The sequence below is a fragment of the Bufo bufo genome, chromosome 3 (assembly GCF_905171765.1).
Source record: "Bufo bufo chromosome 3, aBufBuf1.1, whole genome shotgun sequence".
NCBI classification, from domain to species: domain Eukaryota; kingdom Metazoa; phylum Chordata; class Amphibia; order Anura; family Bufonidae; genus Bufo; species Bufo bufo.
The window spans coordinates 651,607,740-651,634,018 of NC_053391.1; the positions used below are offsets into that span (position 1 = coordinate 651,607,740).

Sequence of the window (26,279 nt, forward strand, 5' to 3'; positions counted from 1 at the left end):
CCACCGTCAAGCATGGGGGTGGAAACATTTTGCTTTGGGGGTGTTTTTCTGCTAAGGGCACAGGACAACTTATTCGCATAAACGGGAAAATGGACGGAGCCATGTATCGTGAAATCCTGAGCGACAACCTCCTTCCCTCTGCCAGGAAACTGAAAATGGGTCGTGGATGGGTGTTCCAGCACGACAATGACCCAAAACATACAGCAAAGGCAACAAAGGAGTGGCTCAAGAAGAAGCACATTAAGGTCATGGAGTGGCCTAGTCAGTCTCCGGACCTTAATCCAATCGAAAACCTATGGAGGGAGCTCAAGCTCAGAGTTGCACAGAGACAGCCTCGAAACCTTAGGGATTTAGAGATGATCTGCAAAGAGGAGTGGACCAACATTCCTCCTAAAATGTGCGCAAACTTGGTCATCAATTACAAGAAACGTTTGACCTCTGTGCTTGCAAACAAGGGTTTTTCCACCAAGTATTAAGTCTTTTTTTGTTAGAGGGTTCAAATACTTATTTCACTCAATGAAATGCAAATCAGTTGCTATCTTTTATTTAAAGTTATTTTTTCGATTTTCCTTTTGATGTGCTATCTGCCACTGTTACAATAAACCTACCATTGAAATGATACTGTTCTGAGACTTTTCATTTCTTTGTCATTGGACAAACTTACAAAATCAGTGAGGGGTCAAATAATTATTTCCCCCACTGTATATTAATGGGCTGTTCTCCGGATAGGTTATCAATATTAGATTGGTGGGGGTCTAAATACTCTGCACCCCCGCCAATCAGCTGTTCTGTAGTAGCTTCAGAAGTAGGCTCTAGCTCTACACAGCTCCACCCATTGTGTAGTGGACACAGCTGTTCACTGCAGCACTGCTCCTGTTGAAGTGAACGGAAGCAGCTCTGCAGTAACCATCTCTGTCCACTACACAATGGGTGGAGCTGTGTAATTCTGACGTTGGATCTCCCGCAAAACAGCTGATCCTGGGGGTGCGGGATGTCAGACCGCCACCGATCAGATATTGATGGCCTATCCTGAAAAGTACTGGACATACCCTTTAAGCCTTCTCGATCATACTTTTGCTCTACACATTCAAGCTCGGCTCCATGCTTGTGTTCTGAACAGCAGATGCAAACAAAATGATCTGACGTTTCGAAATCCAACATGCCCAACATGCCTCTGACATATTGGGGCAAGTCAGAAGGCCCCGATACACAATGATAAATGTTCGGCAGGTCCTGCCGAAATCAGCAGGTTCAGCCATTGTTTCCCTAATGTGTATGGACAGCTTAAAAGAGTTTTCCAGTTTATGCAATGTGCGCCTCCCCCTAGGGCCCTCTATATAACGCGTCCCAGGTGTAGGAATGCCGAGTGGTATAGTGCGGCCTAAAATGTCTCTTTATGTGTGTCACGGTGCTCCTACCTGGATACCGCTGGACCCCAGACTTTGGCTCCAAAGCAACAAATAGGTGGAGTGATTGAGGGATAATAGAATAACTTGAGTCCAGACCTTGTATGTAGTTGAACAGCAGCTTTACTTTGCATAAACGTTTTTCCAAAACAGATTTCAGGCTTTATCTTGGTTCCAGCAGGCTTTAGCATTAAACTGGCAGGCTTCTTCAATAACTCTGCTTGCTCTCTCTCTCTCTCTGCTGTACTGATAAGCTGAATTGGTAACTTGGCTTCCTCTGTAAGCTGCACTTTCTCTCTGTAGTCTGACTCTAGGTGATGCCAGGGAACTTTCCTCCTGGCTCCTAAGGCTTCAAGCTTTGGCCTCCATGGCCAGCAGAGCTTAAGGTGCTCTGGCTGGCGTGGGCACGTCCAGCAGAGTCGTGCCCCTGCACACCTGTCCCCTATCAAGGGGTAAGCTAGACTAACTGGACTTCTGCCCCACCCTTCCTGCAGGAAGTAGGACTCGCCAACTTCTCTACAAAGAGGGGGAAGGGGTAGAATGGAATAATAAGTTACATTCTATCTACATACAGCTCTGCCGTGTTTGCTGCCACCTGCTGGTGAACCAGGCACATTACATGTGAACATAACAGTTGAATAACAAAATAGGAATGTACATTGTGGAGGACCTGGAATAAATACACAAGATGACATGAGGTTACACCAATAAAGACAGTAGCAAGGTGCAGAAGTGGTAACACCACTCTGGGGTGTTACATTTAGATAATCATCCTTTTAAAATAATAATTTATGGAGGTCACTGTAAGTTTGTAATGTATTTCTTTTATATTTTTTGCTCCGTTCTGGGCCGTGGTCATATGACCATGTCCATTCAGCTCTTTCTCATTTCCTGTGATGTTATGTCCATGGGTGGGGCAGTGATAGGGGAGTGTCTATGTAACTAGCTGGGTGGGAGGAGCTATAAACTAACTGGGTGTTGTTAGGGGCGGTGCTGGAGCTGTGGCAGAGGAAGGAGAAGTGCATCATGGGTTTGGTTGGATACAGAAACAGGAAGTGCTACATACAGGATGGAAACCAAGCAGAGGGATTCATTATAAGTCATGAGAATCTAGAGTGGAAAAAAAAAAAAAAAAGCACAGGGAAGATGTACATGAGGCAAGCAATAGAGATGAGCGAATCATTGAAAAGTTTGATTCGGCTGATTACTTAATTTTCCCAAAAATTCGCTTGGCACAGGATTTTAGCCGAGATCTTCAATCAAGATGGCGACTGGTGGCCCGTCGCGAGCAAATGGAGGCAGTAAGTTACAATTTTTTTGTTTTTTACACTATTTCAGGTTAAATCGATTCGCTAACACGAAGCAGAAGGAGATTCGGCTTCGAGGCGAATCAAATTTATCCTGAAATTCTGATCGAATTCAACTTCGTGGGATTCAATTCGCTCATCTCTACATGAGCACATCTATTCAAAACCATAGTAATCCCGGAAAACCCCTTTAACCCCCTTATCTCAAGCATTAGTGGCATATTGCTAAGATATACCACCAACGTCTCTTAGGAGTGGTTCCCACCACTGGGACGGTGCCTATCTCTAGAATGGAGCCCACAAAGTGGAGGAGAGCCGATTGTGCATGTGAGCCTGCCCTCTATTCATTTCTATGGGACTGCTGGTGTGTGTCAAGAATTGCACACTCAGATATTTTCAGAATATATGTGCGGCCTTCTCAGTGAGATGGACAGAGAAATAAGAAAAAAAAACAGCAGGTGGCGCTGTACAGATACATTTTATTGAATAGCTCACTGGCTATGCTAAATTTTTAATTACATGCAATAACAAAAGTATTCAGATCCTGGTGCTGGTTTGAAAACTTGAATATTTTTTTGTGGGATAACCCCTTTAAGGACTTTATATTGTTTTCAATGGGATAATGTGTCCGGGCTTCTCTCTTACTTTTGCAGGCGATGAATCTCCATGTGTCTGACTTTGATCTGTTTGCCAGCATCAAGCATCTGTTTATTCTAACGTAGAAATCAACGGGGACACATTCATTTCAATCTGTTTGAAATCTACAATGTAATATTCTTTAGTTTCATGTAACTACTTTTGGTATCCTATATTACTTCTCCCTAAGGGCTCGTTCACACGAACGTGTGAAGCCCGTGCTGTGGACCGCACTGCACAGGCACTGTCCGTGGGGCAGGTGCATGGGGATCGCAGACCCATTCACTTCATTGGGTCCACGATCCTTCCGTTCCGAAAAAAGATAGAGCAAGTTCTATCTTTTTGCGGTGCTGAAGCACGGAAGGGAACCCCAGAAAGCACTCCGTAGTGCTTCTGTAGTGTTCCGTTCCGTTCTGCATCTCTGGATTTGCGGACTCATTGAAATGAATGGGTCCGCATCCGTGATGCGGAATGGCCAGGGAACGGTGCCCGTGTATTGCGGATCTGCAAATGCGGTCTGCAATACGGCAACGGGCGTGTGAACGAGCCCTAAGGAGGATGTAAAGCCCCCTTGATGAAACCTGTCTTTTATTGTGATTGACTGGAAGGATATGCAGCAACTGTGGTTATAGAGCGAAAGTCGAATCAGAGCGGATCTTGGGAACGTTGCCACAATGTGGGTTGTAGTCACCATCTAGAATAAAAAATAAATAAATAAGTGCCCCAATAGTGCTAAACCAATCAGGGCATAGAAGGATACTTAGGGGGCAAGGGGGATACTTGAGGTTCCCATATACAAGAGCTTTTATCACATGATTCGCCAAACCATGAGGTCTTTTTTGGAACAGATCTGTTCCCGTACCTCTTTCTATCACACAGCACACTGTATATCTAGAGGCACAGTTGAGATGTAGTTCCCTCGAAGTGTTGTAGGCATATGGCACTTGTTCTTATTATGCTGGCAGAGCTCATGACAGATGGCAACTGTGATGAATGACATTTGAGAAACCTCTGATCCTGGTTGTTTAACCCTTTGCTTCAATCAATCTCATGTCATGTAAACAAAAAAGATGCTTTACCACCACTCTACTCTAGAGCTGGGATGTGACAGGTAAGAATGTATGAAATGTGTGTAACTGTATGTGTGTGTGTAAGCCGTGTACAGGGGTGGGCTCCCCAGGATACAGTGAAGTCACGAACGAGGAAAGCAACCCCAACACCAGCTTTTGCCAAAGCAGGATTTTAGTTAAATGTGGCAATAAACACAACCACAAATGCTGAGAACATACAATAAATGTACATACACCCAGCCCGAAGGCTGAGACCCTTGTGCAGTAATTTACCTACTGGCGGGCACAACTAAACTGCCACACCTTACCTGTTATTACCCTAAAACCAAGAACCACTCTATGGCTGTGTGTTACGGGCTATCCTGCCGTGCAGCACAACAGCTTGCAATCTTACCAAGTTCTACAGTATTCCCGGTCCTGTAGCACGTGCCTGAGTATTCCTCCTGAGCAAAAAATGTATGGAGTCCTTCAAATGAACAGTAGTAACACTTGTGGCCTGACACAAACAGAGACCCTAACTAACTAACTACAGGCCTGGTCTCAGTCTCTAGGCTTGGCGCCTAGAGACTGAGACCAGGCCTGTAGTTAGTAATGAGGTGCGTGCATGTAATGAGGTGCGTGCATGAGGTGCGTGCATGAGGTGCGTGCATGATCTTACTGACCCGGGTCTGCTTTGTATCCGCTGGTGACTCTGAACAGAAAAAATGTCTCTCCAACAAGCATGCGGTACCGCAATGTATGTTGCTTTGTTCCTCTGCTCTTATCAGCGTTCCTGGCAGCGATCCTCGTTCCTCTGGGCAGAATCAGGGTCTTGGACACGATCAGCTTCACTTAGCTGCAGCTCTGGTCACTGAGGGATGCGCTCACACCTGGATGCCGTCAGATTCTCTGCTCACACAATTCCTTAGTTTCACCTCCCTCTAAGATGGCTGCTCTGTCCTTCTCTTCTCTCCAGACTGTGTAAACCCCACCACTCTCATGAATATGGAGATATATGTGCAGTCTGTAGCTGTGTTTAGGAAACAGTGGCATCTTGTGGCCAAACAGCAGAATGTCAGTCCAGAACATTTAATTTCATCTACACAGTGTTCAGACAAGGAGAGCTGTTTCCCCATCTCACATGTGTGCAATGTGTATGTATGTGTAATGTGTTTTTATATGTGTGTGTAATGTGTGTATGCATGAATGTAATATGTGGGTGTGTGCAATGTGTATGTATGACTAATGTGTTAATATATATATATATATATATATATATAGTGGTAATACATATGTATATGTGTGTAAAGTGTGTGTCCACATTGTATGTACGTTGTATACAATGTGTGTGTAATGCTTATGTATAACATATGTAATGTGTATGTATGTATGTACAGTACAATGTGTGTACTGTAACTATATTTGTGCAATGTGTATGCAGTACGCATGTGTAATGTATTTATATATGTGGGTAATGCATATGTGTGTATGTAATGTGTATCTATGTATAACTTGTGTGCAGTGTATATAACTGTAAGTGTGAGCGTGTGCAGTATGTACGATATGTGTGTGCATTGAGTATGTACATAATGTTTGCCTTTTCTAGCACTTCTATATGTCTACAATATAGCACGACTGCGTATGTGTGTGGTATAGTGACACAATGTACTGTATGTAGCAGTACTATGTTTTGTCATATATGTCAGTGCCACACGGATTCTTTACCCAGCAACAGTTCTGTCCGGGACTGTCCCGTCAGAATGTCAGGGCATGCCTTGGTTAAAGTTAGGAAGACCACAAGACTGTTATAGGATTTATGGTGAAGGGAGACCCAAGGCGCTAATACTTCTTCTCCGTCTTGTCCCAGTCATACCATTCATCTGCATGCAATACTAGGAAAGCTGCAGTAGTAGCTGCAGAAAACCCAGAGAAGACTGCGAGTAGTCAGAATTATATTATCCAAAATGAACGAGCTTTTCCTACAGAATTATGTCATATCCACAGGGGTATACCATAGGTGTTGGTGGGTGTCTTCTCGAGATAGCATATATCCCCTGCCATCTGAATGTATGGTTGCACTCTTATGCCATTATTTATGCCATTATGGGGCCCAATTTTAATAATAATAATAATAATAATAATAATAATAATAATAGGGCCCCATTATTAGACCTTAGAGAATAAGTAAGTGTATGGTTTATATGTTTATACAGTCAATTAGAAAACCAATCTTAAATGTAATTAATTGTGCGGTCTGTTAGGGAACTTGGAACGATGCATTACCTGCCTGATTATGTCTTCGCTGATATCCTGCTGATTTTTACGGCAATGGTAAATTAACCGACTTACACTTCTGCAAAACATTCTTAATATTTCAGTATAAACATCTCATAACTACAGAGTCATAAAATCAAATCAGATGCTTTCCAGCATTACTCATTTCAGCTGCTCTATTACCGCTTATCATCTCATTTGTATAATGTCCTCCTGGGAAGCTTGTACTAAGGGATTGTGACCCTATTTCCCTATGGACAGTCCCTTCCCCAGTTCACAGGTGCTCGGGAGGTCATATAAATATATATTGTACCAGCAGCAAGAGGACAAGTATCGGCAACACAAAATGTTCTAAGAAGAAGTTAGACAAGGGAAGGGGATCAAGAGCGAGTCAGAGGTCAGACAGCAGGCACAGTGCTTGGGGACTTCAAAGTATTGCAGAACCAGATGGACCAGTGTTGGAAAAAGCAGTTTATTACACTTTATAGTAGAGTCTTTTTTTTTGTGTCCACATTATGGTCAAAACACGTGGACCTTCACAGTTCTACTAAGCATTCAGGATCACGACAAAGAGGCACCAACATTCACTGGAGGTCTGTGGCCTCTTACTCTGGTACCTGATAATACAGTAAATTGATGATGTAATTTAAAGAATAGAAAATAGAATTAAGTAATAGTAATGTAGGTGAAAATATGGAGAAAGTAGTCGAAAGTAGTATCAAAATACTATTAAATTCACACATATGATGTTGACCTTATATACATATATCAATTGTGTGAAAGAATAGGGGAAAAGTTGGCAAGACCTGTAAAGGAAAGATGACTTACCTGCTTCCCAGTGTTGGCCTCCTGCTCCTTCTCCTCTAGGCCTGAGATGCTCCACTGGACTCCCTCAATGTCAACATCCTGTTTGACATCATCACAACCAATCACTGGACGCAGAGGTGACTGGATCCCCTTACATCATGACAAATACCCACATGATGCAAGAGGATCCGGTCATCTCTGCGGCCAGTGATTGGCTGTGGACATGTCTAACCAGATGTTGACATCGAGGGAGTCCAGCGGAGCATCACATGCCTGGAGGAGAAGGAGCAGGGATCCAGCGTTGGGAAGCAGTTAAGTAATATTTCCTACAGGTCTGGTCAAGTGAAGGGCTTTGACCCCCCCCCCCCCCCCCCCTATTCTTGCACGACTCTTTTGGGGTTATGTTCACTTTTATAACCACGTTTCTTGTTTAGTCTGAAACTGCAGCCACCTGACACCATCTCCTTTAGAGAAAACCTCTGGGATGGAACCCCAGGCATTTGTCCTGCATAATGTAGGGGAGGTGCCATCTACGAGTGATTGCAGGACCAGCATAGTCACCTTGCAGAGAGCTCCTTACTGGTAGTGAATATTAAGTTGGGCAAACATGCACCGAAAATCTGCAGAAAATGGCAGTACCATACCTGGGGGGAAGGGGGTTTTTGAAAAAGTAGTGGAACTTTTACACACAGAAAACGGAGGCACATATGGACCTACACTAAAGAAGGCTCCCTATAGCACTGCACTGAGAACCCTTCACAGATATTGATGACATTCACTTACTGCTCAGGAAGACTATGAAGCATTAAAGGCATTATTTGTGAGCATATTACATAGAACCAGCTTACCGTTGGGCATTAAGCAGCTGGCACACTGCATATGGTACAGCAAATGAAACATTTTTATAGAACAAATGAGAAATAGCGTAAATTCACCGTGAAAAATTGATGATTCATCCGATCAGCTTCCAGGCTGAAGTATTTACTAAAAGAGTGTGACATTCATAAAACATTAATCTAGGTTGCACTTCTTTTACTCAAGCAGGCAGTGGCGTACATAGAGAAGTAAGGGCCCGGAACCAGAACCCCCACACAGGACAAAAGGGTTTCTGCCCCTTTTCAATGACCCTTGGGCCATTTTTCCACTGCTTCATTTGCTAGAAGTTGTTCTATTAGAGGGTAGAGACGAGTCCTGATCAAGATTTCACCTCCAGCAGAAGAGGACATAATCCCAACTAAGACTGGGCCCCCTCTTGTCCTTGGCCCCATAGCAGTCGCATGGTCTGCCGCTATGGTAGTTACGCCCCTCCAAGCAGAGATGCTATATTGGCACCTTAAAGAGGACCTGTAACCTCTCCTGATATGTCTGCTTTTGGAATGATGTTCTAATGAGTTTAGAACATGTGACAACTCTTTGCTGAGGCCTAATTTCATTTTTGCATCTTAGATCTTTCCACCCAACGTTCCAATAAGGCCACATTCACACGACCGTATGTGTTTTGCGGTCCGCAAAAAAAACAAAAACGGATGACGTCTGTGTGGCATCCGTTTTTTTTTTTGCAGATCCATTGTAACAATGCCTATCCTAGTCCGCAAAACGGGCAAGAATAGGACTTGTTCTATTATTTTTGAGGGGCTACGGAACGGACATACGGATGCGGATAGCACACGGTGTGCTGTCCGCATTTTTTGCGGACCTATTGAAATGAATTGGTCCTCATTCAATCTGCAAAAAAAAAACGGAACAGACCCGGAAACAAAATACGTTCGTGTGAATGTAGCCTAACCATAACTTTTTTATTTTTCCTTTCACATAGCCAATATGAGGGCTTATTTTTTGTGGGGCACGAAGCATTTTTTTAATGCGACCATTCAAATTACCATATCATGTACTGGAAAATGGGAAAAAAAAATTGTGTGGCAGTATTGAAAAAACAAAACAAAACCAGAATTCCGCCAAGGTTTTTGGGGTTTTGACATCAGAGCGTTCACTGTGCACTAAAAATAACCTGACACCCTTACTCTGCTGTTTAATACGAATGCGTTGATACCAAACTTGTATAGGTTTTTTTGCTTTACTACTTTTAAAAAAATAAAATCCTTTGGAAAAAAAAAAAAATTCTTTGCATTGCCATATTCTTTTAATATTTCGGTCTAAAGAGCTGTATGAGGGCATGTTTTTTTCATTGGTACTGTTTTTTTCATTGGTACCATTTTTGTGGTATGTACGCCTTTTTGATCACTGTTATTTAATTTTTTGGGGGAACAAGATGACAAAAAAGGCCAAATGTGTGTTGTTAATTTTTTTCCCATTACAGCGTTCACTGTAGAGGAATTAAAAAAAATATTTTAATAGTTCAGACATTTTCGGGCATAGCGATTCCTAATATGTTTATTTTTTTATTGTTTATATATTTTTATATGTAAAAGTGGGAAAGGGGGAATTAACCTGAGATGAGTCCTGTCTCTGACTCATCTCAGGGACAGGACTCATCTCAGGTTAATTTGCATATGTATCAAATCGTTTTTTTTACAAAATAAAAGCACACAGAGCTATGGGGACTGGGTATTGTGGATGTGCTAGCGGCCATCTAGCAACCAATGTCCTCAGCTCTATACACAAAATCCCAGTGACAGGTTCCCTTTAAACTTTTAATATATTCGTGTTTTTTTATTTCTTTTTTTAACTTAAAAAAAATTAAAAATATATTAGACCTCTTTTGATTCCCTCTCCTATTCACCCTAATAGAGATCTATTAGGGTGAATAGGATTTTTACATTATCCATTCTGAGCTGTGCCTCATGTTTCAGCAGCGTCCAGGCTGCAATGGCAACTGATCGGAGCACCGCGATTTCACTGCTGGGGCTCCGATCGGAAGTTAGCTTTGACTCACAAGTGCCGCAATCAGTGTTGATCGCGGCACCTGAGGGGTTAAATGATGGGGTTGGCGCGATCGCCCCTCACCATAAGTGCAGCAGGTGCCAGCTGTATGATACAGCCAGCACCCGCCGTGTATGAAGCGGGCCCGCTACAGAGGCCTGCTCCATACAACCCCTGAGGCATTTTGATGTAACTGTACGTCATAATGTGCGAAGGGGTTAAAGACATTGTTCATGTTCTGACAACCACCTTACATTTTTCAGTTCCTGTAATGGGCAACTGGCAGGCCCATCAGTGCTCACTGGAGATGAGCGAATCTCTTGAAATTCATTTCAGGTCCAATTTCATCAAATTATTTTTTTTAAATTCAGGTATGAATCAAATAGGCTTCAATTAGAGAGAGAGACAATAGGAGAGTGAGAAAGAGCCTAGCATGTTAGGCCTAGTTCACACGAACGTTTTTTTTGCGGGTGTACGGGCCGTTTTTTTGTGTTCCGTATACGGTCCGTATACGGAACCATTCATTTCAATGGTTCCGCAAAAAAAACGGAATGTGTTCAGTATGCATTCCGTTTCCTTATTTCCGTTTTTCCGTTCCATTGAAAGATAGAACATGTCCTATATTTGGCCGTAAATCACGATCCGTGGCTCCATTAAAGTCAATGGGTCGGCAATAAAAACGGACCACATACGGAAATGCATCCGTATGTCTTCCGTATCCGTTCCGTTTTTTCTGAACCATCTATTGAAAATGTTATGGCCAGCCCAATTTTTTCTATGTAATTACTGTATACTGTATATGCCATACGGAAAAACGGAACGGAAAAACGGAAAGGAAACGGAAACACAACGGAACTCCAAAACGGAACAACGGATCCGTGAAAAACGGACCGCAAAAAACTATAAAAGCCATACGTTCGTGTGAACTTGGCCTTAGTCTGGGTTTCAGGACAATATAGATGCTTTGTCTGGGGGCACTTTTTCTCATTACAGAGAGCGCCTAGTATGAGTAGTACCTATCTGATACCAGCAGATGTAAGATGTGCTAATTTTCTGATATTTTTCCCAGAAACCAAGAGGAGCATTGACTGGCTTACAATACTCCTTTTACATAGTAGGTACCCTGCATAAGAAGAAATAGTATCCCAACCAAGGCCTCCCAGGCAGCAGATGAAACCTCTTTGCTCATCTCTGTTAAAGGGTAATTACCCAGAAAAAGCTAAGTTCTCGGTAGGTATAATTATATATATTATTAAAGGGAGCCTGTCACCTAATTTTCACCAATATAACTAAGAGCACTGAAGATTGCAGACACATTCCAGACATACCTGTGAGCACTTTGTGTCTGTATTCCATATCCAGGAAAAGCACTTTTATTCTGCTGGAAAACAGCTCCTGAAAGTGAAAGTAAAAACAGCTTTCACTCCTGACTCGATTTCTAACGGCTATATCTTCTGATATAGTGGATATAATGAAAAGTATACAATCCGAAAATAAAATATAGACCAAAAAAGTCTGTCACTATCTGGCTTTAATTGGCAGAAAACGCATTCCCTTGAAAGAGCTGTCTGCTAGATGTTGGGAATACACAGTCCAGTCTGTGACGGCCATTTTGAATTGGACTATGTCTTATTGGATAAAAACTCCACATAAGTATGAACCAATGTCCATCTTTTACAGAATGGTCAATATATAGTCTGATGCATTGAGATATACAGTGCCCAGGGGTGTATGTATATTGGGGGCACATGATAGGTGGGGGTTTCTGTCACAGATTTTGCATTGGGGCTCCTTTTTTTCTTTTTGTCTGAGTTCTTCCTGTGAAGTAATACTAGAACATAAACACTTAATAATATTAGCCTAACTGACCTTCAAATTTGACAACTTAAAGTCCTTCTTTCCAAATACTTTTTATTAGCTCTGCATAATGCATTTTATAATAATGCTATAGTATATTTAATTTTTGTTTCACTTTTACAATTAAGCAGCATAATTGATTTTTCTTAATTTCTCACATTGCTGTAAAGAAGTGTTAAAAGGCATTAACCCCTTCCCGACATTTGACCTAAACGTACGGCATAATGGCAGAATGAGTTTACGAAGCAGTCTCAGGAGCTGTGGCAGAGCTTAATAGGAAGACATTAGAGATGAGCGAATTTCATGTTATGAAATTCATTCACGCTTCGTTTGGTGGTAAAAGCAGAAATGCATTACGGATTCCGTTACCACGCAATTCTATGACGGAATGCATAACGGAATGCCTTTAGAGGCATTCCGTTATTCATTCCATCATAATAGAAGTCTATGGCCTGCATAACGGATCCATCCCGTTTCCTGCTTTTACCACCAAACGAAGCTGAACGAATTTCAAAATATGAAATTCGCTCATCTCTAGAAGACATCACAAGCACTATAAACTGCTTGTACCACAGATTAAAATATAAATGCCTATGCTATAAGCAATTGAGTGATCGTATATTCAAGTCCTCCAGGAGGAAAGTAAAAAAAAATGTTTTTTGCATTTTAAAAAAGCAAGAATATAAAAAAATCGAATTACCGACCTTTCCCAATTTTACATACAAAAATAAATAAATAAAATCTGTACATAATTTGGAACATTTCGTTCCCAGGATAGGTTGTCAATATGAGATTGGCGGGGGTCTAACTCCCGTTACTTACTGATCAGCTGTACGAAGAGTCGGTGGTGCTCTGTGAGTGCTTAGGCCTCTTTCTAGTCCATGTGACATCATGTTCACTGGTCATATGGCCTAGTGAATGACCTCAGCTATGATACCAAGCACAACAGCCATCAACTGGATGGTACTGTGCCTGGTAAGCTGCATGGAGGCACTGAAGCACCGGTGAGCTCTTGTGTAGCTCTTATGTCTGATCTCCTGACCTCATAAACACGTATTTAAAGGGGTATTCCCATCTTGCTAAATCAGCCTGAGCTCCAGTTACAGCAGAATTCACTTCCTGGTTTTCTGCAGCTAAGGCTGGGCGGGCTTAGGCAGTTTGAGTGAAGGCCGGCCACACCTTCTTATGACATCACACTGAGCACTGAGTTCTTACGTGCTAGTTCATATGAAGAGTATGAGTCATCAGTCTGGCAGCCTGCAGTGTCTGTGAGGCCCATCCCCCTGCTGGGGGAATCATCAGAGAGCCATGGGAAGTGAGCTCAGTGTACAGTAACACCTGGCTGTCATGCAGTTTTACACACAAAATCTCAGTCTGATCTTTTACAAACCCATTCTGTGCATCAAAAACTATAATTTCATATTATACATTAGCTCAAAGGCTTGACCATCCCCCACCCACCAGCACTGATGCAGATTTGTTTCCATTACAGCTGTACTCTAGTTGTGTATAAACCTTACACTATGTATCTTTATAGATGCATATACAGCTCAGCTACACGTGTCTTCTTCAGTCCCCTAACATCACTTTGGCTGAATGGCTTCCTATACAGCCCTGCTACATCTTTATTCTACTCCCCTGCTAGCACTGTGTCTGAAAAGCTTCATATACAGCTCTGCTACATCTATTTTTCTCTTCAACCAGCACTGTGTCAGAACAGCCGCATATTCAGCTCTGCTATATATGTTTCTCTCTTCCACCAGCATTGATACTGACCCGCCACATATACAGCTCTGCTACATCTGTCTATTCCCTTCCCCACTAGAACTATGGCTGAACAGCATCCATCAGCCCCCAAGTGCTTCCATTAGCCCCCAAAGTGCCTCCATCAGCCCCCAAGTGCCTCCATCTGCCCCCAAGTGCCTCCACCAGCCCCCAAGTGCCTCCATCTGCCCTCAAGTGCCTCCATCTGCCCCCAAGTGCCTCCATCTGCCCCCAAGTTCTTCCATCTGCCCCAAGTGCCTCCACCAGCCCCCAAGTGCCTCCACCTGCCCCCAAGTGCCTCCATCTGCCCTCAAGTGCCTCCACCATCTGCCCCAAGTGCCTCCACCATCTTCCCCCAAGTGCCTCCACCATCTGCCCCCAAGTGCCTCCATCTGTCCCCAAAGTGCCTACATCAGACCCCAAAGTGCCGACATCAGCCCCCAATCATTGGTGGAATTAGTGGTGCACATAGAAATAATACTCACCCACACGAAGTGTTCGGGCGGCCGCGCATGCGCAGAACTGTATTAGCCACGGCTCAAAAGAATATGGATCCGCACATGCGCGGCCGGCCGGCGACGTGCGCGCACACAGTGTTAGTGAGGAGGCCGGCCGCAGCAGCACAAGAGATAAGAATGCGCAAGCGCGGCCCATGGATGCGGCCGGCGAGCGGTGGCCGTATCCATGGGCAGCTTGCATAAACAATGGATCAAGAAAATTATATTTTAAACAGATGAGTGCAATTTTTTTTAATAAGATATATTTAGAAAATTGTTCATTGGGGCATAAATAATTTTATTAAATAGGATTATGAAGATGAGAATACCCCTTTAAGCCATATTGTTATCACTTTGATAAGAATTGAGCTACAATGAGTGTTTAAGAGCTACACATGAGCTGTCAGACGGCAGGATTTAAAGAAAACAGACTGTGACAGCTTGCGAACAGACTGATTTCTAACCCTTGTATCTCAGAAAGGGCTGAACATTTTTTAATAAAGACCAATTGAAAAAATGATTTTAATCCAAAATGAGTAAAATGCAATCATAATACAAATTACCCTGAAGGTGTCCATAAGCTTTACGTATTACACAGTGGCCGTTCATGTCAATGGGTTGTCTGTGTAATGCAGGACAGAGCAGGACGCACTTTTTGTAACCCCTCTCCACTCAGGAGATAAGGATCCTGAACGGAGGACCCCTCACTAAATTTTCCCTTTTACTGTATGTCCTTGAAAAAGATAGAACTCCAGCAAAACAGTTCAGCTCCATATGATGTCATTGTTTTTCTTACTAAAAGAAAGAAGACAAAAAAAAAATTATCTTTCGTTCATAAGAAATGATCTGTCAGCGTCATGTCAGCTTTGTATGAATACTCCTAGGACTCTGGCTGGAGGAGCATGATTTTATTACATCTGTTTTCTCACAAATGACTTGCAAATGAACCCGAGTGCTTTTATCTCCTCTCCCTGTTGCTAAATCAATGCTTAACATGAACATAAATAAAATATTTATTTCTCCGGCATAGACGTAGTCGTCCTGCGCCACAAAGCGTGATAAGAGACGTGTTCTTCTGCCAATGTGCAAACGCTATTATCGTTTTGTTTCCCTTTGCTGCTGCAATGAAACATTTAATATGTAATGTACTCTCTTTGCCATTGAGACTCTATCCCAGATGTTTGCATTTAAGATTAATGAGTGTATCCCTTTTTATATGGCTTTGTTGTATAGTTTATTATGTTCATTTGCTGGGGAAAGGGTTGTTGTATCGCCTATGATCAATCTGGTGGAAGGTTCTAAAAGTGTCAGTGCTGAAAGGGAGTCTGTCACCAGGAAATTCACTGATATACCAGGCACGATGCCTAGCTCAGCTGAATGCAACAATACTTTTTACTTGTTGATTTTCTGGAGGGAAAAAAAAAAAGTACTTTTAATCCATATGCAAATGAGCATTTAAAGGGAACCTGTCATGTGGATATTTGATTATAATCTAACTAATTATATACAATCATTAACTACTAAAAAGTGCCTTAGATGTATTCACTTACTGGTGTGACAGATGGTTATCTCATAATATACACACAAAGATGCCACATGCCGCATGCTAATGAGCTGATTTGAGTCCAGCGTGATGTCAGTGAGTCCAGCGTTTTTTTAATTCAGAGCTATAGCCACTCCCCTGCCCACCTGCTGCTGATTCATATGGAAAATAACTGTCAATCAGCAGCCGGTAGGCGGCGAGAGTCAGGACTCATCATTATGAGCTGGAGCTTTTCAATACAAGATGTTGGCAGATGACTGGGTCAATTAAAGAAAGTGACCCAGCATTTTGCTAAGAGAATCAGTCACTTATTTATGTTGCCCTTAGTTAGGACACCATAAAACTGGTGACAGGTTCCCTTTAAGTGCACAGATGGCAGGCCAAAACCACTCTGTGCACCCTTGCTCCTCCTCTGTCTTCTGCCAGACCCTCCCTCTCCTTGATTGACAGTGCCAGGTTCCTGCATAGTCAACTTGCTTGGCCGTGAGGGGCTGGTAAAGGAAGCAGGAGGAGCGATGGTGCACAGAGTGGCTTGGGCCCACCCTCCGTGCACGTAACTGTTCATAAATATATGGATTAAAAGTACTCTTTCTCCAGATTGAGCTACAGTAGCCCTACAAGACTTTGTGCCTGGGGTAAAGGAGTTGTACCATCTCAACATTCATGGCATATCGCTGGGATATACCACAATTGTCAGATATGTGTAGGCCCCATCTTTTGGAACTCTTCCTATCTCCAGAACGGGACTCCCAATGTGAAGAGAGAGCTCACACCCTCCATTCACCGCTATGGGAGTTTTGAAGGTAGCTGAGTTCTGGCTTGGCTATATCCATCAGTCCCATGGTGATGAGTGAGCTTTCATTCACTTTGGGGGCCCAGTTCTGGGACGCGCACCTGTTTGACATTTATGGCATATCCTAGTGTTATATATCCAACCATCTAATGTTTATGGGGTGTACTGAATCTCCCCTGAGGCATATATCCAGGCGGGGTGGGTTTAGAAATGTCAGGAATGTTGGATCCTTTGCGCTCCAACTAACCTTACTAACCATACTTTTATTTTTATTTTTTGGCTAACTTACCCAAAATTCACAGACGGGCATCTTTTTTTATGGACAAACTGGAAACTGAAATGAACCATAAACATGATAAGTAATCTATGTTGATGACTAGGAATAGTAAAATGAACACAATGCTATGGTTTACTGTTAAAATTGTCAAATGCTCAATTGCTTTAACTATGCACTTTATGCAGTATGTACTTTAAAATGCTGTATAAGGGACGAAATATTTAATTGGCATGCTTGGTTACAATTGCACGGTGGTGGACTGGTCCTGCTTTCCCTCTGGTGTGCTGTGTCTGTTGTTCTAGGGAGTTTAGCTAAGCCTTAGGGTCTAGGTGCAGCCTGTGAACTGAAGCCTGCGAGTTGAAAACTGACAGAAAAAACCCCACTGTACTAAGAACCAACCTCTAAAAAAGAACAGAACAAACATTGGTGGACTAAGTCAGCAAAGAAATCGCAGGCTTACGGCTTTGAACTTTGCTGCCTGTGGTTAGGATTAATTGCTTCTGGCACCCGCCACCCTTCTGAGATGGACGGACCATCCTATCTAGCACTGCACCCCACAGCTTGGGTTTTGCAGATATGTAAGTAAAGGACTTGCATGCCTGTGATCATTTAGGATGATTGCATAGTGTATCAGAGAAAGAGAGAGAGAGAGACTTAGAAGGCATTATCACACTGCCAATCCCTATACACAACCTTTGGGGAAAAAGCCTGCCTTGTGATATATCTCAGAATCGTGCCTTCTACTGATATTTGTACTGAGCCACCCATCATTCTCAGTAAACAGACTGTTATTCATCATAATCAAGCTGGCTTGGTCATTGTCTCCACCATCCGCCAGCCCCTGTACCTGTCCTCCTGCGTTGCACCCTGCCAACCATCCACCATCAATTTCACCCCAGCCGCCACCAGGCCCAAGCTTAGGGTGTGCCCAGAGGGGAATAAAGGGTGAAACCCTCCAGCTGTGGCTTAGGAGAGAGCCAGAGTAGGATTGACCAGCTTGAGGACTACAACTTCCTCTTATCGCCATCACAGCTACTCCCATCCTTTCTGCGCCCACCAGTGCGCCTCCCCCCCTGCCGTAGCCATATTTGTTGCCATTTTGACATTACTAATGTCTTGGCAAGGGGTTGGATACAGTCCTAGGAGCACTTTTGATTCTAGTTGAATTCATTCAGAACATATAGAATCTGATGGCCAATTTGACCGAATTGGACCTGAGTTTTGGGATATATATTTTTTTGCGCACGCTAGATAAAAGTCTCCCATTTTCATGGACTACCCAGGAATTTACAGACATTTGGCAAGGTTTGCTCCCAGTGAAATAAAGCATTACACAGTGTCTGCTCAAATCAAGACCGAAATTACACTGAACCAGTTCAACAAAGAGAGAGAAGTCCTTTGCTAATTAGTGAATATCTTCCTCAACTTTGGGGTTTCTTTGCAGAAGGTACTGTATTAGGGTCTTACCTCAAAGCAATTGCCTATTCAGAATCAAGTCCTACTCAAATACCGTGTATACATAGGGTGCTAGTATTTGGGCCGCTCCTGCAGACGACGACAGTAACAATAACTTTAGCGATAATGAGCATTGACCTTGAGGTGTGAATGGATTGTCCATCAATAGATTAATCTTGAGAACGGTAATAACTGTATCTATCTAGAAATCACCCCCCCCCCCTTTCCAAAACCAGCCCTTGTACAAGCTGACATTTGGAAATAAGCTTTATCACAGCTTTTCTTTGCCATCTTGCCCATTTAAGCCGCAGTGCTTTATTTTCTAAGGCTGGAGGCAGTCACCAGCAGTATTTAATGCACCGATGCTGTACGTCCGTGACACATAAAACAGAGAAGAATAGATGCAATTTGTCAGCCAAACAATCCCCTTAATCTCCCAGCAGAGATGCTTTCTTTCATGGAAAAGGTTAGACTGTCCCCCCTCTCGAATGATGTGCGGGGGACGATCTCATCCTTCCATCTATGAAGGTGTAAACCATGTAGCATTAAGTGATCGGACAGAGCAGGAGATAAGCGGTGAATCTAAATCTACTAAACACAGTTTTCCTAAGAATGTACATTATTTTCAATGTATGGCATTTGGGATGAGACAACGGAGATGGGTCGGAGTTCTTTGTACTGTTTCATCAAGGCTATTTGGTCTTGGGGTGTCATCTTGAAAGGCAACACTGATCGTCTTTGACGTTTATCACCTCATCCTGATGAAACCAGTAGAGTTGAGTATCAGCCATTTTTAATCTACATTTGTTGTCTCTACATTTTATTTTATTATTTGCAGTATAGGCCAATGTCAGGCAGCTGCTGCCAAAGCAAATAATAGGCTCAGATGGTCTGGGGGAGGCATATTCACAAACAAATGTGCTTTATCGTTGATCCTGATGAAAAGAGTATGGTTGGGTATAATATATTCTTCCTTTAGAGTTTTTCATCTACATTTCGTGTTTCTGTGTGTTTTATATAGAGACCAGTGTCAGGCAACTGCTGTCAAGGTAAATAAGGGACTTAGATGGTCTTGGGATGTCATCTACATGGACTAGAGTGGTAGTGTTCCCTGAAGATTATCACCTGATCCTGCTGAAATGTACAGCGTTGGGACAGCCATCTAATATCTAGAGTTGTGCGTCTACCTTTGTTGTTTCTATGGATTTTCTTTTTTGGAGCAAACAGTGTCAGCTGCCGCCAAGGCAAGTAAGGGACTTAAGCCTCATTCACACGTCCGTGTCCGTGCTTAAATCCTTGAAAAGGTGGTCTGTGATGCCTCAGTGAAGATGTCCCTGAAGGATCTGTGTGTGGTCCGTGTGTCCGTTTTTTTCTGTCCGTGTGTCATCCGTGTTTCACAGACACTGAACAGCTGAAAAATCATTTTCAAAGCATCTCTTCCTAATGATCCGTGAAACACGGATGAAACACGAATGGCATCTGTGTTGCATCTGTGGTTTTCACGGACCCATAGACTATAATGGGTGTGAGCACGGACAAATAGAGCATGCATGCGTGCTAAAAAAAATGGACCCAAGGACCGTGCTAAAACACGGATGTGTGAATGCACACATTAAAATGAATTAGGGCGTGTGCTCTCCGCGGAGAACACGTACAACACGTGTCCGTAGAACACTGACGTGTAAATGAGGCTTTAGATGGAGAAGATGTATAGTGTAGTTCTTTTGCTATAGAAATCACTAGCCAGAATAACATTCAATGCCTGTTCGCATCATGCTAGAGATGAGTGAATTTCTGTAAATTGTAAATCTCCCTCTCCCTCCCTTTCTCCAAAAACACTACCATTTTTTTTTTAATTACTTAAAATTAAAATAAAAAAATTTAAATGATGGGTCAAAATGGATAATGATTCTAGAAAATTGATTTGCTAATCTCTAACGGCCCTATGCTTGGGGTATACATTATGCCTGATAAATCTTCTCCTGCCATATACAGTATACCCAGCCTATCCATAGGGATCTATTCACCCGAGGGAGGTCAAAAGGGTGACCATTTGCTGCTGTTGGACCAGTATAGATTGATACACCTATGGAACAGTATAGTGGACTTCCAAAGATTTATTACAATGGGAGCCTATGGATGACGTGTTGCACTTTATGCCTATACAGTGGGATAGGTCTCGTTAGAGGTGTAGGTTGGGAAGTCCTACATCAAATGGAGGCCTCTTTTGGGCGCCAGTGTACAAGACATATAGTAGAGCTACAGATTCTGGTTCAGAAGCCAGCAAAGAAAAATTTAATGAATGGACTGGGTGGTATGTGGTACCCAGAAAGTTTGTCAAAATTGGAATTATTCAATATAAAAAAAAACGGCTTTGGGGGACCTAATAACTATGTGCTAATATACGATATGGAGAACTAACTAATGATGTTTTTTTTTTTTTTACGTGGGGCATCTTCTATGTCTAGAGGAAAGAAATGTTTGTACGTAGGGATTCTTTACTGTAAGAGCAGTGACACTATGTAACCCTCTGCCAGGGCAAGTTGTCAGACAGAATTCATTCATTGTATTACAAGCCCTGGATGTCTCTCTTGAGAACACTCATACTACCACGTTATGGCTACTTGATTTCTGGAGACGAGTCATTGATCCGGACAGAGCCCTTTAATATAGAGTCTTATTGATCAACCACTTTACATCATTTGATCGAGAACAGAACAAGTATTACTTTTAACAAGATGTAATAATTACATCATCCTAGAAAGAAGCATTTTTTGGGTGATTCCACTTGAAGAGGGAACACGTTGGCGCCGTTATTGTACATGGTTGTATAAGTGGCATTTCAGGGTTATTGGAACACTTTTTAATTAAAGGGGTTTTCTGAGACTTTTTTTTACGGATGACCCATCCTCTGGATAGGTCACCAGTATCTGACCTTGGGGCTCTGACAACCGGAACACCCTTCCGATCAGCTGTTTGAGATGGCCGTTGAGTACGCAGAAAGCACAACGCCATACATTGTATAGTGGCTGCATCTAGGCCATGTCACTAATGTATGTGACGTCACACGGCCTAGGCAAAACTGCAACTTCTCAAACAGCTGATCGGTGGGGGTCACAGGTGTCGGACCCCAACTGTTGAGATACAATATATATCCCATATTGTAGTGGGGTACATACAAAAGAGGGGCTTCATGGGAAACATGACAATAGGTCCCCCTTTAGGCTGCCAAATCGAATTTTCTCTAAATGTTGCTCATCACCTCTCATTGTATTTGCTAGATCTTATCTGCGCTCCTACCACACATCCATCACCCTCCACGTATCACAGCTCTGACATAATCAGGTCAGCTGCATGGGTACCGTCCAAACTCCCACATCGCCAGCGAAATCAGAAAGAATAAACGTTCATCGTCTGATACGAATGTAGAATATTCGTTCTGGAAGTTGAAGCCAGGTCGTGCCGTTGTTTTATGCCCTGCGTACATTTGTCAAGATGAATCTTTTTCGCTCATTTATTAAGCGCTTGTTTTGTTTTTTCTCCCGCAGCCGCAGACCATTCAGGATACGTTACAGAGAACACTGCGGCATTATGAGCATCAACTGATCGGGTAAGAGCAAACGCCGTAGAATAGTAATAACCAACCGCTCCACCAGATCATGAATGTCAGGACTAAACCTTAAGGCTCCTGCACACGACCGTATGTATTTTGCAGTCCGCAAAACACAGATCCGCAAAAAAATGTGTGACATCGTTTTTATTTTTTGGAAAAAATGCCTGTTCTTGTCCACAAAACGGACAAGAATAGGACATGTTCTATTTTTTTTTTTTGCGGAACGGACATATGGACACAGAATGCACATGGAGTAATTTCCGTATTTTTTTTTTCAAGCCTTGCTAAAAAGAATGGTTCTGCATATGGACCTACATAGTAACATAGTACATAAGGCCGAAAAAAGACATCTGTCCATCAAAGTTCGGCCTGTCATCCTGCAAGTTGATCCAGAGGAAGGCAAAAAAAAAACTGTGAGGTAGAAGCCAATTTTCCCTACTTTAGGGGAATAAAAAATTCCTTCCCGATTCCAATCATGCAATCAGAATATCTCCCTGGATCAACGACCCCTCTCTAGTAGCTATAGCCTGTAATATTATTACACTCCAGAAATACATCCAGGCCCCTCTTGAATTCCTTTATTGTACTCACCATCACCACCTCCTCAGGCAGAGAGCTCCATAGTCTCACTGCTCTTACCGTAAAGAATCCTCTTCTATGTTTGTGTACAAACCTTCTTTCCTCCAGACGCAGAGGATGTCCCCTCGTCACAGTCCTGAGGATAAATAGCTGATGGGATAGATTTCTGTACTGCCCCCTGATATATTTATACATAGTTATTAGATCTCCCCTAAGTCGAATTTTTTCTAAACAAAATAACCCTAATTCTGTTTATTCTTTTACCATGGACATCCAGCAAACTTAAAGTGTGTCTGTCACCGGGAAATTCACTGGTAAACCAGGCACAATGTCTTGTAGGGCTAGCTCAGCTGAATGTAATGATCCCTTTCTCTTAGCAATACATTGCATCATTCTGGAGACAAATCATTTTTTATCTGTATGCAAATGAGCAGTTAGGTGCACTGAGGGTGGTCCCAAGCCATTGTGTGCACTCTTGTTCCTCCTGTTTTCTCTGCTAGTCCCTCCTTCTCCTTCTTCATTGACGGGGCCAAAAGATATGACTATACAGGAACCTGGCCCTGTCAACCAGGAAGAAGAGGGAGGGGCTGAGAGGAAGAAGCAAAAGGAGTGCACAGGGCCTCTTCTCGGTGCACTTAACTGCTTATTTGCATATGGATTAAAATGCTTTATGCAATGGATCACTGAGTGAAAGGTATCCTTACATTCAGCAGAGCTTGCCCTACAAGACATCATGCCTGGGTTAACAGTGATATATTCATGGTGATAGGTTACCTCTGAACCTAAGCTGTTCCAGTTTTTGATCCCCTGGATAATGTTTAGCACAGGAAAAAAACAGATACACTGGGTTTGGTTTGCAGGTTTTGTTGCTATGGAAAAATACCACAGTGGCCAGAACATATCAGTGGGGTATGAACTATGAGCCAGGCAAATTGGGTGTATAGCCAACAGACCACAAGTGGCCGAAAGGTCAAGTAGAACCAAGGTGGACCCCTATGGAATACACATAAATGTAGTTCAACCAGAAGACGAGTAATGGAGGTCAAGTGGGATCAGTATATGGTGAGGTGGAGAGTTTGAAGAGTAGTCCGGAAAGCAGGGTCACAGTAGGTCAAGTTGACGTTCAGGATCACAAGCAACAAACAAACAAGCAAACCAGAACAAGAGAATAACACCAAGAACTGTCACAGAGGCCAGTGTTAGCTTTATACCAGCCCACCTATAATTACCAGACGCACACACCGCCAGCCATCCCTATCTAACATAGGTTAGTTCTTGTAGACGAACTTTACTTGTTTTCAGAGCTGAAGAGTTTTGGTTCTTCTTACTTTCTGTACATCCCACCATGTTTTGAATGCAACATGTTGCAGTTAGAGGCTAGGATTATCTTGGACCAGGGTTGACCAAGAGAGCATCTAGTTATGATGATTGCTAATGTCAGCTGAACCTAACCAGCCTATTCCTACTCTTATCTCTGCTCCCGTTATGCCAGAAATATAACTTATATAATATGCTAATTAGCCTCTGGGTGCAAGGGGGGGGGAGCATTGCCCCTGCTCCCAGAGGCTCCGTTCTCCCACCTCTGGCCACGTCCTGCTACATTAGATTGACACCTAGAGGCTCATTAGCATATTATAAAAGTTATATTTCTGGAGTAACGGGGGCAGAGATAAAAGTAGGAATAGACTAGTTAGGTTCAGCTGACATTAGCACATCGCTAATAGGGTTAATTCTGGTGACAGAAAACCTTTAAATATGTTTGTACTCCTTCAAACCAGCATATAATGAATATATATGGCCTATCTGCCTAAAAAATGGTTGATATGTGCGTCCTGAGCTGTTTCCGTCATTCCCTAGAGACTGTATGGTGCAGCAGTGCACATGCTCAACCATTCATTTTTATCAATGGGAACATTATATCATAAAACCTTTTTGCAACCATTTTTATCCAATGTATCTGAGGTGAAGACCTCCGTATTTCCATGGTAGCGTGCTACAAATAAAACTCTGGTAGTCTGATATTGCAGTTATACCCTTATGCAGTTTTCCCTTATGGTTATAAGGGAAAATAATAGCATTCTGAATACAGAATGCATAGTAAAACAGCGCTGGAGGGGTTAAAAAAAAATAAAAATCATTTAACTCACCTTAGTCCACTTGATCGCGGACCGGCATCTCCTTCGGTCTCCTTTGTTGAATAGGACCTGTGGTGAGCATTAATTATAGGTCAAGGACCTTTGATGACGTCACTCCGGTCATCACATGGTACGTCACATGATCTTTTACCATGGTGAATCGCCATGGTAAAAGATCATGTGACGTACCATGTGATGACCGGAGTGACGTCATCAAAGGTCCTTGACCTATAATTAATGCTCACCACAGGTCTTATTCAGTAAAGGGGACAGAAGGAGATGCCGGGCCGCGATCAATTGGATTAAGGTGAGTTAAATGATTTTTTATTTTTTTTTTAACCCCTCCAGCGCTGTTTTACTATGCATTCTGTATTCAGAATGCTATTATTTTCCCTTATAACCATGTTATAAGGGAAAATAATACAATCTACAGAACACTGATCCCAAGCCCGAACTTCTGTGAAGAAGTTCGGGTTAGGGTACCAAACATGTGCGATTTTTCTCACGCGAGTGCAAAACGCATTACAATGTTTTGCACTCGCGCGGAAAAATCGCGGGTATTCCCGCAACGCACCCGCACATTTTCCTGCAACGCCCGTGTGAAAGGGGCCTAAGTTAGGAAGCAGCAGAACACAGATCAATGGCAATATGGCTGCAAGATCAGACTACAAAGGGTTTGTTTGTAGTCTGGTAACATGGAGACACAAAGGTAGGCCTCATGCGCACAACCGTTGTTTTGGTCCGAGCCGCAGTATTTGCGGCTTGGATGCGGACCCATTCACTTCAATGGGGCCGCAAAAGATGCGGACAGCACTCCATGTGCTGTCCGCATCCGTTGCTCCATCCCGTGGTCCGCAAAAAATATAACCTGTATTATTCTTGTCCATTTTGCAGATAAGAATAGGTAGTTATATTAATGGCTGTCCGCGCCGTTCCGCCATCCGTGTTTTGCAGATCCGCAATTTGCGGACCGCAAAACACACAACGGTCGTGTGCATGAGGCCAAACGCAAAGTAGCTGTAGCCAAAAAACAAGAGGAGGCTTTTAATTATTCTGCATTTGCTTCAATTTGTATTTTGGATGCATTAGAGACTTATTAAAAAAAAGCTTTCAAGGTGGACATACCCTTTAAAGACCAATAGTCTTTCCATCATGAGTTGTAATTACCGTATGTACTTGGCTTTTCTTCCCTCCTCGCTGACTGCAGGCTGTTTTTACAAGTACTATGACATGCATTGATTTTTGTGCACTTGGTTGATATTACAAAAAACAAAATGGCTGCACACCGTTATATATACAAACAATAGAGCTAAGAAATGGGGGTCATTCTATGGGTCATTCTAGATAAAAGTGGTACAATACCGACTATAAATGAGTATACATGAATAATGGAAGCTCTTAGCGCAC

General features: G+C 42.7%; 1 protein-coding gene across 1 annotated transcript in view; it reads left to right on the plus strand.

Moving 5' to 3' along the window:
- GUCY1A2 (guanylate cyclase 1 soluble subunit alpha 2) overlaps window positions 1-26,279 on the plus strand; it is a 245,866-nt gene that overhangs the window by 27,175 nt on the left and 192,412 nt on the right. Inside the window, 1 exon segment of the mRNA XM_040426272.1 lies at window positions 22,094-22,155. Coding sequence (XP_040282206.1) covers window positions 22,094-22,155 — 62 coding nt within the window.